General features: G+C 37.7%; 1 protein-coding gene and 1 pseudogene across 1 annotated transcript; one reads left to right on the top strand and one right to left on the bottom strand.

The window, feature by feature from the left end:
• The window catches only part of LOC113351386, a 50,703-nt pseudogene extending 33,175 nt beyond the window's left edge, over positions 1-17,528 (top strand).
• On the bottom strand, positions 988-2,355 carry LOC113348032 (chaperonin 60 subunit beta 3, chloroplastic-like). Its single transcript, XM_026591719.1, has 2 exons — positions 1,529-2,355; positions 988-1,433 (listed from the first exon to the last, which is right to left on the bottom strand). The coding sequence occupies exons 1-2, from the start codon at positions 1,724-1,726 to the stop codon at positions 1,344-1,346; spliced, it is 288 nt and encodes a 95-aa protein (XP_026447504.1). The 5' UTR covers positions 1,727-2,355; the 3' UTR covers positions 988-1,343.
• Positions 17,529-17,949: the final 421 nt, after the last annotated feature.

Raw genomic sequence — 17,949 nt, 5'->3', positions numbered from 1 at the left:
AAGCCGTACCGGCCATGCTTTCATGACACTGGCTACCAAACGAAGGGTTGCAATAATCAACGGCTACCCTTCCTCTCAAGATGCAAAATCTCGACCCTCGAAGGTCACCACCGAGCCGGCAAGTCTCCCAAGCTCAACTTGACGAACAAAAACATGCTATATGTTTTCCACGAAAACACTCGAGATATCAACACATGTCACAAACTGTGGGATGCTCATTGGGTATTGGTTTGGCGGTTTACAGCGTGCGGCATACACTACGCCCGTTATAAGACAGTGTCATAAGGATGAGGCGGTTAGTAAATACAGGGAGTAATTGTGAAACACTTTCTTTTATGGAACATCAATTCCAGGCGTTACCGGTTACCACCTCCTCCCATTTACTCATCCGTTTTCCATTTCTTACGAGACCAGAGTACGTTTCACTTCGACTTGTATAAATAGGTCTTACCTATTTCCACCGATCAACAAGTTCAGGTCAGGAGGATACAACACTTAGAAAATATTTGCTAGCTTTCTATCTGTTAGTTTCCCACTTTCTGATACAAGTCATGAAACAACTACTCTTCCAGAATCAACTATTCTGGTCTCAACACTCTCTTCGCTTCCCTCCCCAAAACCAACCATTCTTCTTCACTTTGTGACCAAAGCAAGTTTGGAATGGCTCTTTCTTGGTTTAGGCCGGATTTGAACAGATTGATCTCTCAAATCTAAAGTACTCCCTTGCAGTACATTGTTTAGGGTTTAAACTCGTTTCTCACCCACACACCTGAAATTACCAAAATCAGCAGAAATCGTTTTCACCCTCAAACAGCTGCACACAAAATCTTCAAGATCTAGATGGAGATGATGTAGTAACAATGTTCTCACTGTGAAGATGATCATTTTGACATATAAGGAACAGATCAAAAAGAAATTTAATCGTTTTATAGTTACTCAAGGAACCTGAGATATAGAAAAGCCGAGCAGGTCTCTCAATGAGCAAAAACAAATTTGGATACAAACTATTGCTATTTTGCAGACAAAGAGTCCGCCAAGTCTTTTTATGGAATTCACAAGTAGTAAATAACACTAAATCTCTTATAATATCTGCTTTTTCTATATTAACCGCCGAGCTTATTAATGATAGCAAATATACATGCTTACCCTTCCTCTCGCAGTCTAAAAATTCGAGGCTTTGGATTACCATCCTGTGGAGCAGGGGTAACAGAGTTTATCGTGCTAAAACAAAAATAAAAGAAACAACAATTAAGGTTGCAGATAACTGCCCCGAGTGAGTGAACATGATTCAGTATTATCATCGCACGAGCAGGAACGCTTTAGAATTGTTTATAAAACGAATCTCAGTTACTTGTACAATCCGACAAAATAACATTCCTACCCTTGGGACCAAGAGTAACTCCAATAAGATCTGCAAGCTGGTTAACACCAGCCTACAATGGCAGAAAATTGAACAAAAGTTAGCAACCCAGTAATAGAACAAAAAGTAAATTCATAAAACAAACAAATGAAGAGACCACAAACTTACTTGCAGCCTCTTAATGGCTGACCCGTCCTTGTTAAAGTACATCTCTTTGGCTTCCCTAATCTTTGGTAAACATCTTCTTCGCAAGACCACATTCTGTCTCTTTCCGCCAAACGACATCGTAGATATCTGTGTGGTGGCACGGCTACAAGTAGCATCCACTGAACAAAGTTGAAGCCATTTACTTCCAGTAATCTGCATTTGCAGCAAACAATTAAAACATAATCCATAAAAATTGTAACCCACAAAACAAATCTTATCTACAATATGAAAATGTTACTCATCATAGCCACAAAAAAGGTCACTCAAACACTTGGCCAGCCAATAACTTTCCTCAAACACAACATGAACATAGCCCAGCACCTGAACTCTCAAAATTAGCAGTAAAAAGTCAATGCACTACCTCAACAAACCACAAAATATGCACTTAAACAAGCTTTAACCGTACAAACAGAAGCTAAAGAATGTAACCATGATAATTTCTCATCGAAATCAGTTTCATAAGTACAAACATGGAAATTCTTACTCTATTCATAATTCCTTAGCTCATTTAGCCTACATTACTCAAAGGAAAACAAAACACAAAAATAAAGCCATTTTTTAAAACCCGAAACCAAAATACCAATTAAAAATGAAATCGATAGACTTATCCAAATTAAACTGAATCCAGTAAGCATTCAAGTACCACAAACAATACCCTCATGAAAAGAACTCATCTTTGAAACAACACAAACAATTATAACCCTCAAAACCCAAATTAAACCCACAAAAAAGTCAATTCATTCAAAACACATAGATTGTTAAGTGGAAAACAGTGAAGAACGAGAAGAGGAACCAAAAAACAAAAACCAATTTCATTGTTAATCTACTAATAACTAATTCATAACAAAACAAAAATCAGCTGAACTAACATGATGTATACTGACCACAGATTCAAAGGGCTCTGTTCTACCTAGGGCTGTCAATGGATTCGGGTCCTCCCGGATAACAGTGGACCCGAATCCTACTTATAAAAGTCGGGTCCGATTCTTAACGATTTCGGGTCCGGTTCCTAAATTATTGGACCCAGAACCGGACCCGTATAAAACCCCGGGTACCCATCGGTTCCGGATACCCGTTGGGTATTAAGAAAACCCACATAAAAATCCAAAAACTTGATATATTTCTCCTTTTTGGCTTGAATCAATATAATTTTTATAAATATTTGTTATTATTTCTTTATTAATGTACTAAATAAAGATTAAATGTAAGAAGAAAATGAAAAATGATAAAAAAATTCAAAACCAAACTAGAAAAATACTTGTAATTTTGTTAGAAAGAGGGATAAAAGAATGAATAATCGGGTACCGTCGAGTATTACCCGTTCGGACCCGTTAAGATTCGGGTCCAATTGGGTAATTATCCATCGGGTCCTAATTTGTTAATGGGTCCAATTTTACGACTCGGAACCGGATCCTATTCGGATGGGTCCGGTTCCGATTCCGGGTAATGGGTACTCATTGACAACCCTAATTCTACCCTAACTGAGTGAAATACCAATAAAAAACGAAACCCTAACTATTTAATTACCAAAATACACAAACAACACACATCATTAACGGATTTAAACAAAATACAGAAAACCCTAACTATAAATCTACCTAAATACAAAAAGTAAATAAAAATACATTGCTAATCGATTTAAACAACCTTTACTATGAATCTACCAAAATACACCAAAAATACACCATTCATCGATTTAAACAAAATACAAAAAAACCCTAACTATCAATCTATCTACCAAACCTAACTATCAAACCTTAACAGAAATAGCATCATCAATCTATTTAAACAAAGAAATTACAGAAATAGCTTCGTCAAACCCTAGTAATCATCATCCATACCTACCATGCTTCAACGGCGGAAGAGTTCTAATGGTTTATGAGAGAGTTTTTCTTCAGATCGGGTTTCCGAGAGAATGAGAGAGGCCGGGTGTTTGTAATGAGTGAGAGATATGGGGTATTAAGGATAAAACCGTGTATGGCACACGCGAAATTGGCATGCCTGTAAAACTGAAACTGTTCGCAGGTGTTTTATACCACACGCTTAACTGGCATGCGTGAAACAAAAAGAGTTGCGGGTAGCAACTGAGGAACAACAATTGCGAAATTCGCAAAGGAGACTGCCTGTTGCTAAATATTCGCAACAGAAATTCGCAACTGAAAATTCGCAACAGATACGTTTCCGTTACGAATATGAGTTGCTAAAACCTGAATTTGGTGTAGTGAATAGTGCAGTTTCTGTCCTTCTCGAATGAAGCTGCTTTGGAGTAAAAAACAGTTTTTCATGTGCGCTATCTATTACCAAAAAGGCAACCATTCTTTTCTCGTTCAAAATATTGGTGGGGAATAACAATTAAAATTGATCAAACAAATAAATAATAAAAGAGGCACTTATCTGATTTTCGTGTCTTCTCGTTAGCCAACTGTTGATGTCTTAAACATCCTGTTAAACACCATAGAAAGAAGAAACTCGAATGGTAGATTAAGGCGCATGTTCAACATACTGTCCTTAAGACAAGAATGCCCGACTACACTCTGAAAAGATGATGCTATAGCCCTACGGGTACATCTGCCTCCAAGATACAACAATCTTAAGAAAGTTTGAATAGCACATTCAAATTTGTCCTACTAGAACTTGGCAGCGGAAAACTCATGGAATCGTTAGCACTTAAACCCTTGCTTCAATCATAGAAAAAACGAAGAAGTTCTTAAAACGGGCGGATGCAAGAGGGGTTTTTCTCTATATAAAACCCTAGCGGAAATCCAAAATATATAAGGTAAATTTTATCCCGTAAAAATCTAAGAGATAAATTTGGAAGGTATTTTAATTATTTTGAAAAACCGTTTTATAATAAATTTTAATTCACATAAAAAAGGTGGTTTTCCAACAATCCCCCACATGAATGAAAATACGATAAAACACGGAAAACAAGAAATATCACGACTAGGCATAGGTGTCCATTAGGTCTTGAACCTTTGCTTAGTGAGAGGTTACAGGAACTACTTATTAGCCAGTGTCCATAAGGTCTTGAACTGTCTAACATTTGGTGTAACTCGCGATAACAACCACACATGATATCTCCAAGGTTGCTGCCAAGCTCATGCGTTGTGTCCATTTTGGTCGTGGACGTCTTGTTTATCAGAATGCTCTAGAGAATCAGCTCATATTCTCATAAGAAGCGACCCACTTCCTCATTCAGATAGGTGAGTTTCATCAAGAGTGTTGACTGCTACACCCCGCTTCAATCTTAAATTGAAACTATAAAACTCATTAAGACTTATTAAAAGTCATCCTTCACATGCAGTCACACTATCACATCTACACCATAGGGAAGGGACAGAGAATATAATTCTCTGATAGTGTTTACCTTTACCCGCCACAAATTAGTTGTCTCATTCGAAACCTTGATCTTGGGATCTCCAGTCAGCAAGGTTGAGTATCCTTCATGGCAAGTTTATTTTATATGAGCTTAAGTCTCATCCCCCTCGATGTATAATTACGAACCATCTCTCTAGAAAAACCTTTCGTCAAAGGACCACTGATTTTTCTGTTGATTTCCCTAAGTCTATGAAGTTCTCTTTTGACTTTACATGTCTACTGAGACCTCTTTTTGACTTCACGAATCAACTAAAATTACTTCATTAGAGAGTATAGTTGTCTTACCGAATTAGCCTTCTCCGAGTATGTCTAGACTTTGTCATTGCTCATTTACTTTAGACTCACATAGTCAATTGAGTTTCTGCAATGATGGCCACAGGCTTCGGTCACAGAGGAATATTTTCTAAGAAGCATATCTTAGTAGTCATTCGTCTTCCTATCTTTCTTGAATTAAAGCGCACGAACTTTGATTTCTCAAAAATCAATTTCATCTTGTCTATTTTAAGGACTTCCTTAGATAGACACTCCTTAAGAGGGTACACAACTCACATAAGCTAAGATTTTTCATACCCTGAAACAACAACATCTCTTAAAGTCAGTACAATATGTATCACATACACAATTTAAGATGTACCTCAAGTATCGCATATCTCAGATCAGATCATCCCACTCTTTTGAGAGACTAATGTATTTGTATACACCTGATATACTGCACATTTACAACACACATTAAACGCATCGAGTTTGAAAAAAACCATTGCCTTCAGAATTTCATCTGGTTCCCTTCGATCCTTTAGATCATATCATCCAACTTGGTCTTTCAGTCAAATCGTATATACCACGTATATTTCATAGGTTTGTTGTAAAGCATATAAGAGATACATGTACCATTCACTAGTATATTCATTACAGCTTTCTCAAAATTAAGGTTAGTGCAATATACATCACATATTTGAAATTAAATATGTACCTCATGCATTCCAATCTCTGGTCCTCTAGTCAGAGCATCCCTGTGATTTCCCAGGGTAAATGTGGACATGCACATCTGTTTTACAACACATACTAAACACGTTAGACAGAAACTAAATCCTCAACATTTCTTTTGGTTACCTACCGATCCTTTAGACCACATCAACCGCATATTAGTTTCCTGTGAAATCTTAAACAAAATCAATTTATTAGTAGATGTAAAACATGTTTATCATATCAAAAGATATATCACAATGGAGGCAATCAATATGATTAGTATCCAAACTTATACAAATATATATGTAAAATCAGGTTATATCAGGCACACCTCATTTTCTCCAAACCTTGTAGTTTGCCGCACATCTGATTAACCTTTCAAGATACTTTCTCAAAAATAATTGTGTATCATTATACAGTGACACATATTTAATACCTAATCATGTGATTTTCCTTCCATCTGAAATATATGCAAAAATAATCTCAGAAATTACTTCTTTTCTCTAGACCACATATTTCAGCTTATTTCCTTAAATCGTTTACAAGAGATTCTATATGTAGATTCAAACTTGGCCTAAAGGAGATTTCAGCAATAAATTCTAAGGCGAGTCTCAGAACTGGCTTCCTCTCTTCCGTCTAAGGAAATGAACGGATTAAAAGATCATAAATCTTACACCCCAAAACATTAAATGACCCAAGTGAGCCTTTTGGGAACACTAGGGTGCACTGGTCACAGACACTAAAGGGATAATCTTATGAGAATCAGATCCCTACAGAATAGTTCTTAATTAAGCTCAACAACCCTTAAACTCGTGAGTGTTGTTTATAAGCATCACTCTAAGACTCTGGACATTGGAGGATTTATGCATATAAGTTGATGTTCATCAAATCATATTGAACCAATTGGCCAAAGGTCCCCCACATTTTAAACTGCATGCTTTAAAATTATTTAAGGCTTACCTCTTTCTTTGAGCTAGTGCATAACAGCAACGAGTTCAACAATTAATCATCACAAAATGACCCTTATCTCCCGTTGTTGAAATTCTCAGCACAAAAGAACATCACTTTAAAGGTGTACAACCTAAGTAACTGGTAGATTTTTAAGAAAGCCTACAACTACACCTGCAAGTATACAGGGTCGAATGTAGCTAGTAATGGGAAGAAAGGGAAAGTCCTCAGGGACTTGGAGGGCGCAAATGTTGTTTCTACTTTTCTAGTGACAGTGGGAGTGAATTTTTGTGTTGTGTTGAAACACAACTGAGCTGTTTTGGTATGTGACTGAAATAGTGACAGAAAGTAAAGGTAACAGTGGCAGGGTACTAAGGCTTCAAATCCACCATTTTACCTATGCTAAGGCAATCTCAGTTCAATACTGCTCTTGTCCCTTGTTAGTTATCAGTCAGCTTCTAGGCTTTCTGACTAACTAGATGGCAGTGGAGGTTCTATGCCTGCTGCTCATCAAAGGGTTGGGTTAGAAAGGAGGCTAAAGGCACTAAGATAATTCTAAACCTTGTGATAGTTGGGGCTCTCACACTGCAACTACCCGCAGAGAAGCCACTTAGGTGTTTTAACAACCTAAAGGATGTTCTTTGATTAAGACTATCCTAAACATTTCAGCACAACAAGCACAATATCTAGCTTGGATTGAATTAGCAGAAGCATCATGATTTCATCTCCCCCTTAGCAATTAAACTAGAACATGATGAATTGAACAACTGAAATTTAAAATGAACTGATATTGAAAACAAAATTAACAGTTGAGGTCCTGGCTATTCCAGGCCTCTTGGTGGTGCTCTGGCTAGTCCAGGCATATCTTAATTACATCACCCAACACATCTATTTATAGTCAATTACAAACCCTAAGAAAAATCCCCAAATTATTAAAATTAGGGTTTACCAAAAATTCAAAATTGACTCACCTAACCTACTGATAACAGCCCTAATACGTCGACCCATGCCTCTAATTATACATTCAATCACTTTCCCCCCAAAATCCCCAATTTATGAAATTAGGGTTTGATAAAAAATGAAATTAATTCATACCTAATCTATGAAAACAGCTACTGACTTCGACCCATGCCTCTTATTCTTCTCCTGCGTCTCTAGCTACTTCCAATTGCTCTTCTAACTCGACCTAATTTATCAATTTTACACGTTAGGGTTTTGGAAGAGAAACGTGTAGAAATTGAGAAAATAGGTGGTTAGATAGATGGTAATGATGGTGGTGGAGATGGGTTATAGTGGTTGAGTGATTTGAGAGTTAGTAGAGGTGGTTGTGGTGGTGGTTGAGCGGTAACATGAAGTTGGTGTTGGCGGACATGGAGGAGGCAGTGAAGAAGAGGGGAAGAAGAAGGAAGAGCCCGATAGTTTTTTAGGGTTAGGTGGTGTTTGTTTTGGGTATAGGCTTTTTAGATTATGGTGTTGAGCGGGCTCATCAAATTTTGATGTTTAGCAAAGGGAAGATGTTGGATGAAAAGATGAAGGAATGATCTAACGGCGCGATGGAGATGGGTGTGGAACGACCGTTGGATCTGAGATACATCAAAACTGACGGTCCAAGATGGAGTTAGGTGTTATAGTGTTAGACAGGAGCTTCAGATTTTGATGCACTATAATAAAGCGACCGTAGGATGCTGAGATGATCCAATCTGACGGCTGAAGATGAAGGCGGGTATGGATATTGGGAATGGGTTTGGGTAAGGGTTTTGGACCTTGGGTATGCCAAGCCCATATCTTCTTTAAAAACAACTCTTCCTCTTCAAGCCCACTTCTAGCCTTTTGGTCTTGTGCACAACATTCTTCGCGGCTTCCTTGTGTAATTCCTCCCGGCTTTTCACCGCTTTTCTGCTCTTTTCCTCTCCGTTATTCATCCAAACTTAATTTATTACCTAAAAATGCAAAATTAATTAATAAAAATATTTATTCTTGAAAACAAAGAAAATACAGAATATGGGATAAAATGTAGAATTAATGCACAAAAGATGAGTTAAATGCCAAGAAAAATATATAGAAATATGCACTTTTTAGCACTCATCAAATACCCCCAAACCTGAATTTTACTTGTCCTCAAGTAAAACAAAACTAAGGAAATCCTACCTATACCACTGTCGCTGGTCTCTCGATTGCATTTAGCGAATGCAATAAGCCTTTTAAACCACTAAGTGTCCCTAGTGGACGAGTGAAGTATCGTGAAGGTTTGCTTAGAACGTACCTACAAAGTTCTAGGCCAAAATATAAGCTCATATTCCATGAAATGTGACATGTGCAAGACAGTAGAAGCTCACAGCAAAATGGAGATGTCAATCTAGCTATCTAAGGAACAATCCTAGCACTGATAACAAAAAAATACATGTGATAAGAGTGTAAAGTGTATCTACACATGTGTAAAGAAAGATCGGATGTTATGACTACTAATCACCAAGAGATAGTTTCTCAGGCTAAGAACCAAGGTCGAAATCTAGCTAGCTGTCCGGACTTTACGAGAATTGTGAATGAGTAGGAGGTGTTTCACAATTACTCGCGTTGTACATCAATGGCATACACCCTCCTTGCTTATTACAATGAAACAACAAAATGACTCTTTACATGACTCTTATTTACATTGACTACTCTCTTTTATTTTTGGAACAAGAGAGGATGGAATTGATAAATACTTGATTTTTTTTTTTGATTTTTTGATTTTTTTTGAATATATACATCGTTTTTTTTTTTTTTTTTTTTTTTTTTTTTTTTTGGAACAAGGAAACACTTTTGATACATAAGGAAAAAGAAACAAAAAATTACATGACACTTTGCAAGAGGTAGCCCTTTTTGATGCACCCAGTTAAATTCGATGGTTGTCTTTCTTAATGTAACCTCCACCTTCTATCCCAACCAACCAAAGAACAAGCTAGTCAAGTTTCGTTCAGTATTCTAAAGTGATTGGCAACTAAAACTTCCGATAGAACACCTCAAGGATGAGGCTATACATGTATTGGTAGATCGTGCGCGTGCAAGTTTCTTATCATATGTGAATTGTGCTAGAATCAGGGTGCCTAAATATCTAGACTAAGACTCCTAAAATTTACATATTTGCACAAGAGTCAACATTTCAAGGTAAATGAGCTCCATTTTTATGATTTTTTATTTTTTTTATTATTTCTTTTTTTCAATTTTTTAATTTTTTTCAAAAAATAAGGAGTTCTTGTTTTCAATTATAACATGTGATCGTGGTATCTACTCTATACCCCCAAACCTAAACTAAGCATTGTCCTCAATGTTTCAAAAGATGTAAAGAATTATAATACAACATATGGAGAGGATTACGCTGAGTAGAGAAAAAGGAAAGAGAATACCCGATTTCGGCGAAAGCAAGATTAGAACTCCATTATTCAAGGCAAAATCCAACATTTTTTTAGCCGAGATCATATTGGATTAGCAAAATATATACAAAAGGAACAAAAGGATTTTTAAAAATTTTTATCTACTGGATTATATACAAAAAATTCACCATACACTAACAATCTAAAGAGTTGAGGATCAACCCAAAAGACGAAGTGTAAACATTTCAACAGCTTCACACAATAATAATATGATAGGCATGCAAGTGAAGCTGTGAAACAAAATGAGCTACCCCCAAACCTGGATTTTTCAACAGATAAAATTTTGGATACAAAATCTCGCAGTTTTGAGGGTTCATCATGCACAAGGTCTAGCTCGAAATGAACTTTGCTAGGGACGGGTACACATGCTAATTCCAACTGTGTCTCCTTAAAAGTATTGTATTTAGATACAAAATAGTCCAAGAGGACTTGAGAGGCACACAGTTCCAAACCTAGGTTGGAAATTTTCAGAAAAGTTGGTTTGACAATATCGGTACAAACCAAATCTAGGTTGGGTGGAAGGCCATTATATTGTGACTCAGGCAGGACGATAGGCACATCATTATTAATCAAATCAATAGGTTTTTAAGAAAGCCTACAACTACACCTGCAAGTATACAGGGTCGAATGTAGCTAGTGATGGGAAGAAAGGGAAAGTCCTTAGGGACTTGGAGGGTGCAAATGTTGTTTCTACTTTTCTAGTGACAGTGGGAATGAATTTTTGTGTTGTGTTGAAACACAACTGAGCTGTTTTGGTATGTGACTGAAATAGTGACAGAAAGTAAAGGTAACAGTGGCAGGGTACTAAGGCTTCAAATCCACCATTTTACCTATGCTAAGGCAATCTCAGTTCAATACTGCTCTTGTCCCTTGTTAGTTATCAGTCAGCTTCTAGGCTTTCTGACTAACTAGATCGCACTGGAGGTTCTATGCCTGCTGCTCATCAAAGGGTTGGGTTAGAAAGGAGGCTAAAGGCACTAAGATAATTCTAAACCTTGTGATAGTTGGGGCTCTCACACTGCAACTACCCGCAGAGAAGCCACTTAAGTGTTTTAACAACCTAAAGGATGTTCTTTGATTAAGACTATCCTAAACATTTCAGCACAACAAGCACAATATCTAGCTTGGATTGAATTAACAGAAGCATCATGATTTCATCTCCCCCTTAGCAATTAAACTAGAACATGATGAATTGAACAACTGAAATTTAAAATGAACTGATATTGAAAACAAAATTAACAGTTGAGGTCCTGGCTATTCCAGGCCTCTTGGTGGTGCTCTGGCTAGTCCAGGCATATCTTAATTACATCACCCAACACATCTATTTATAGTCTATTACAAACCCTAAGAAAAATCCCCAAATTATTAAAATTAGGGTTTACCAAAAATTCAAAATTGACTCACCTAACCTACTGATAACAGCCCTAATACGTCGACCCATGCCTCTAATTATACATTCAATCACTTTCCCCCCAAAATCCCCAATTTATGAAATTAGGGTTTGATAAAAAATGAAATTAATTCATACCTAATCTCTGAAAACAGCTACTGACTTCGACCCATGCCTCTTATTCTTCTCCTGCGTCTCTAGCTACTTCCAATTGCTCTTCTAACTCGACCTAATTTATCAATTTTACACGTTAGGGTTTTGGAAGAGAAACGTGTAGAAATTGAGAAAATAGGTGGTTAGATAGATGGTAATGATGGTGGTGGAGATGGGTTATAGTGGTTGAGTGATTTGAGAGTTAGTAGAGGTGGTTGTGGTGGTGGTTGAGCGGGAACATGAAGTTGGTGTTGGCGGACATGGAGGAGGCAGTGAAGAAGAGGGGAAGAAGAAGGAAGAGCCCGATAGTTTTTTAGGGTTAGGTGGTGTTTGTTTTGGGTATAGGCTTTTTAGATTATGGTGTTGAGCGGGCTCATCAAATTTTGATGTTTAGCAAAGGGAAAATGTTGGATGAAAAGATGAAGGAATGATCCAACGGCGCGATGGAGATTGGTGTGGAACGACCGTTGGATCTGAGATATATCAAAACTGACGGTCCAAGATGGAGTTAGGTGTTATAGTGTTAGACAGGAGCTTCAGATTTTGATGCACTATAATGAAGCGACCGTAGGATGCTGAGATGATCCAATCTGACGGCTGAAGATGAAGGCGGGTATGGATATTGGGAATGGGTTTGGGTAAGGGTTTTGGACCTTGGGTATGCCAAGCCCATATCTTCTTTAAAAACAATTCTTCCTCTTCAAGCCCACTTCTAGCCTTTTGGTCTTGTGCACAACATTCTTCGCGGCTTCCTTGTGTAATTCCTCCCGGCTTTTCACCGCTTTTCTGCTCTTTTCCTCTCCGTTATTCATCCAAACTTAATTTATTACCTAAAAATGCAAAATTAATTAATAAAAATATTTATTCTTGAAAACAAAGAAAATACAGAATATGGGATAAAATGTAGAATTAATGCACAAAAGATGAGTTAAATGCCAAGAAAAATATATAGAAATATGCACTTTTTAGCACTCATCAGTAACTGACGTGACTTCCATAGTATTTTCATTGGCACAATCTAGTGTTCCAGTTCCCGCATCCATCGCCTCGTTTTTTGCACAAAAATTGTTTCCCTGTAGGCTGCAGATATCCGATACGGAAGTTAACAATATGCAAGATCCACCAACTATTAACGTGATTAGTGACATATTTCAAACTCAGTAATATGATCCACATCATGTTCTTGAGTAGATGCTCCCAAAGTCCTAGTAATACACTAGCCCTTGCACGGTTCTTATCTGCCTGATTGCCACCCAAGACAGCTCAAGTTCAAGTCACGGATTTAACTTGGAAACTTCAAGCTGAAATCAACCAACACATTCATAAGGATAATTCTGGGCCTTTTTAGTACATCTCTTGACTTGGTAAGATATACTGTCTCCCCTCCTAAGAACCCCTGCCAAACTATGTGCTAATTCCAATACCTAGACTATAGTAGTCTCGTTTGAATGGAAGGGAAGGAGTCCCCTCGGAGTAGATGGTCCATTCTGGAATACTTCTAACTGTGCAGGAATCCCACGACCTGGAAAGTTTGAGATATATTTTTATTGGTAGTATTTCATGACTATGCCGAATTCCTTACCGGGGAACAACCCAACCATTCTCACGGGGAGACCTGGATAGTTACCATTACTTGAAAATGCCGAATTACTTACCGGGGAATGACCTCTCCCTGTTAAATGAACACTAGCTCGTAGCCTGGGAGAAACGTCCCCGTTCGTCGCAGCTTCTTTGTCTCCTCGACACCAAAAATATATAAGGCAACCGGCTTCAGATCCTGCTCCGCTCCCGTCGATATACATTTGAATAAGGTGAGTCACGACGAGCATGACGATATGGAGGTGGAGACCTGCTAAAGATACGGCCTCGTCGAAGAGTGATTCTACAACGTCGTGGAGGTGGAGATCTCCTTCCATGGGGGCTATTACCGCTGTAGCAGAAAGGAGCTTTTGTATGCAACAAAAATGCTTAAAGCACTATTCAGAAGTCCATCAAATAAACACAAAGGTGATTGGCCCTAATTTAATGTCACACGATAGAAACAAGTAGCTAGTACAAAATTTAGTAGGAAATCATCAGAGGCAGAAGATAGCAGACATATGTGGATTCTAGTGATGACCTATAGGATAAACTTGGTCAGTCACACTTCTCAAATCCCACCCCAATTTCGGCAGCTTCAACTAATCCGTAATTGTGCAGGTGGGAAAGGACTACCGTCCTTCAAGTAACTGAATGCATCATAACATGCCGGTATGTTTATTCTGTTGTATATGTACCAGGCCAGATGACGACCATTCCTGACTTCGATTATGGCAGTTGAATGACCATAAAGGTTGTACCTCAGTAGAGTCATAATGAAAATAACACAAGGACGTATTCCTTGCTCAAATGCCAATTAATTCCAGTACTCCTTAGCACGGCGGAACATCGATACCCTTGTGTAGGAACTAGAACAGATGATAGCTTGTTGATGCCATCTCTTTCTCCCAAGTACCAAGTCGTGTTGATGCACTTGTGAAGGTACCATATATGCGGTAGCTTTATGCTGACCGAAAAAGGAACACCTGATAAGATCATGAGATTGATGAGAAATTCACTTATGACAAACCAATCAACTAATACAAATCAATTTTGATGGTTACAAATTGGAATCTTAGAAATTTCTCATTGGCGAGATGTCAAATAGTTTATATGCGAAGGCTGAAAACTTGGTTTTCACTTTGCCAATTAACACGTCTAAAGATTTGTATAAACAAAGAACTAAAAGATGATCAAAATCCATGGCACACCATGTCCCGCATATTTGAAAATATAATAGATATACCCCACGAAATCTATTCCAAAGCACGTACTAACCAGGTTCAGTTTCATGACGACCCCAATAATAAAGTGACAAAACAGTCATCATAAGAAACTGATACAACTCAAATTTAACCCTATTTGATTATTTCTTAATTGTTATTCTATGATAAGTTCTTGTCTTAAGATTGTTGGGGAATAACAATTAAAATTGATCAAACAAATAAATAATAAAAGAGGCACTTATCTGATTTTCGTGTCTTCTCGTTAGCCAACTGTTGATGTCTTGAACATCCTGTTAAACACCATAGAAAGCAGAAACTCGAATGGTAGATTGAGGCGCATGTTCAACATACTGTCCTTAAGACAAGAATGTCCGGCTACACTCTGAAAAGATGATGCTATAGCCCTACGGGTACATCTGCCTCCAAGATACAACAATCTTAACAAAGTTTGAATAGCACATTCAAATTTTTCCTACTAGAACTTGGCAGCGGAAAACTCATGGAATCGTTAGCACTTAAACCCTTGTTTCAATCATAGAAAAAACGAAGAAGTTCTTAAAACGGGCGGATGCAAGAGGGGTTTTTCTTTATATAAAACCCTAGCGCAAATCCAAAATATATAAGGTAAATTTTATCTCGTAAAAATTTAAGAGATAAATTTGGAAGGTATTTTAATTATTTTGAAAAACCGTTTTATAATAAATTTTAATTCACATAAAAACGGTGGTTTTCCAACAAATATGTCTCACACGCCGTTTCAGCGCTTCGTGTTCACCTAACCGACAATCCGATATGATTAAGATGAGTTGTTGGAGAGGGTTCTGACCAGATGGAAGAGTTGTTGGAGAGGGTTCTGACCAGATGGAAGTCGTGAATTAGCCACCGTAGCATCGAGCTTATTGTTCAAGAACTTTAAAAGGTCGACAACTGGTTCATCTTTAGAGGTGTTTTCTTGCTTGAACGTCAAGTTCGAAATCATTTGGAATTCTGGATAAATATGCCTTTACTTGAGAGCATAAGCTTGGCTTTTTCTCTCCAGCATTGTCTATAAGTTCAACATGTATAAAAAACACATCAAATTAGGCATTCTATACACAAGAAAGAATTGTGATAAAGGTAAAGTGATTGATTAAAATACATACGCGGAGTCTGATTGTTTCACCAAGCTTTCTTGACAGACCTAGCTTGACATACTCAGCAAATGCGGGTTCAAGGTTGGTAATGGTCTCTAAAGAACCACCCTTACCAGAGGTACACATCAACTGATTCTCAGGATCCACGCTGGAATGATATTCCTCCATTATCAATTTTCCCTGCAAAACGTGAAGTATTTTTATCTTCGAATTTCTTTTAAAATGTTGGTGGACAAGATAATAAACGAAGAAGATATCAAAAGATAGCCTGACAGAAAAACTCCTAAGCCGAATACAAAAGAAATAATCCATGGATACCTTGTAAAGAACATCTTCAAAACGGCCAAGCAGCGTCCGTGTAATAGATTTTCTACCACTAGCTTGCTCCTTTAGAACCTTTATATATATCCTTCTGAATTTCATTTAATTCCTTAAGATTTTGCAGAACCAAGTGCTCCATCTGTTTTAAGACTATAAAGGGAGTGGCGCAAGATTCTGGTGTTGTCACTATCCGATTAACACTGAGAAGATACTGGTCCAATGATTCCTACAAAAATGAATGTTAAAATTAATAAAAGAGAATGTATGTTAAATTCTTCATAATTCCTACTAGCAAGGAAGAACAGGACAACCATAATCTTATTGAGAATTTTTTTCTCGTGGTGTTGATGGTTGTCCAATCCATCTGCGAGCCATTTTTTTGTGTACGTTTTGCATGAATATTTTCTTGTGGGAAGTACTGAACAGAGATTTCCTAAATTAAGTCGACAATGAATATGGAAGTCAGGCTGTCTATAAATACATAAGACTTTCCTCACCATCAATTCCATTCATCTTAACTCTCTCTTCTGCAAACATCTAGAGCAGCGCAGTAGAAACTTACACCTAAACTTCGTTCCTCTCAAGCCAGCTACACTATTTTCATGGCCAAGCAATTAGTATCAGGGGCCGCATCGGCAAAGGCATCACATGGGAGAAGTGAAAGACAAAGTCCACCTATTCCAAAGGCAGCACCTTGGCTTGTTTTTCCACGTGGAAAAGGTATGAAATTCCAGAGTTGCTATAACCCTTGTGAACTCAACAACAGAAAATGCATCAAGTCTATACCAGAGATGCGAGGAAGAGCATATTATCATAAAACTTGTCATCAAGTATGGCTAATTGTTATCGGTAATGTTGAGGACAATAGTCAAAATAATGATCAGTTTTCTGTGGCTAACTCAAATTTAGATGATTGTTTCTTGTGGAACCCTCTATCATTAGAAACTATTCAATTGCCTAAGCTCGACCGCAAGTGTTTTACTACTGAACACAAATCAAAAAGTTATTTTCTGCGCGACTTGGTGTTATCCTCGCCACCTCTTCCAAGTACTAGTACCGTTGACCATGATGAACAGAGCATCATAGCTATTTGGGCCGCACAGGATCAGCGCTCTTGAGGCATACAGAGTTGCCAGTGGTCTACTTGGTAAGGTCGTCAATCCATTTTACCCTCGTGGCAGCTTCGATCCATTAGGCCTTGCAGAGGACCCAGAGGCATTTTTTGATGTAAAGGAAGTTAAGAATGGTCGCCTTGCGATGTTCTCCATGTTTGGGTTCTTCGTTCAGGCTATTGTGACAGCAAAAGGTCCTATAGAGAATCTGGCTGATCAGCTTTTGGACCCGATAAACCATAATGCTTTGTCATATGCTACCAATTTTAAAGGAACTGATCTATATATCTGGCACCGGTTTGGCCTCCAAGTGTGCAGAAGCTTTAATGGATTGTCATACTGAACAAAAGCAGACGAAAAGTTAGTTTCCCAGTCATTGAATGAGTCCTCCAATAATTTGAATTTTCACAATTATTTGTGGTGCTATGGTTCAGAATAATAGAACTCAACCCTGTTGCTCAGATTTCAGGCTCCTTAAGTGGTTCACATGCAGCTCTACTGACTAGTAAAGAAAAGATTATGAAGTCATTCATTTGGAATTGCAATTTACTGAACATGATTTTGAATTTTCAATGGGTCAATAATCTTAAGAATATCAATTTTTAACGAAAGCAATGTTATCGCATACAAAAGAGAGATGATACTTTCACATCTCTTAGATGTCTTCACCCTTCCATTTTTTCAGTAATTCTTGCTTCCAGTCAAACTATCATCCCATGAGATGATATGCAACACTTGCTTGTCCAAGAACATATTGGCTACGA

This window comes from Papaver somniferum, chromosome 2 (genome assembly GCF_003573695.1).
Source record: "Papaver somniferum cultivar HN1 chromosome 2, ASM357369v1, whole genome shotgun sequence".
Lineage (NCBI taxonomy): Eukaryota > Viridiplantae > Streptophyta > Magnoliopsida > Ranunculales > Papaveraceae > Papaver > Papaver somniferum.
The sequence above is the reverse complement of the archived record's forward strand: the minus strand, read 5'-3'. Positions and strand labels throughout refer to the sequence as shown.

Excerpts from the sequence above, each read along its gene's own strand:
- LOC113348032 (XM_026591719.1), bottom strand. The coding sequence starts at position 1,726 with ATGCAGATTACTGGAAGTAAATGGCTTCAACTTTGTTCAGTGGATGCT. Across the intron at positions 1,434-1,528 it reads CAGCCATTAAGAGGCTGCAA|GCTGGTGTTAACCAGCTTGC; the intron begins GTAAGTTTGTGG and ends CTGCCATTGTAG.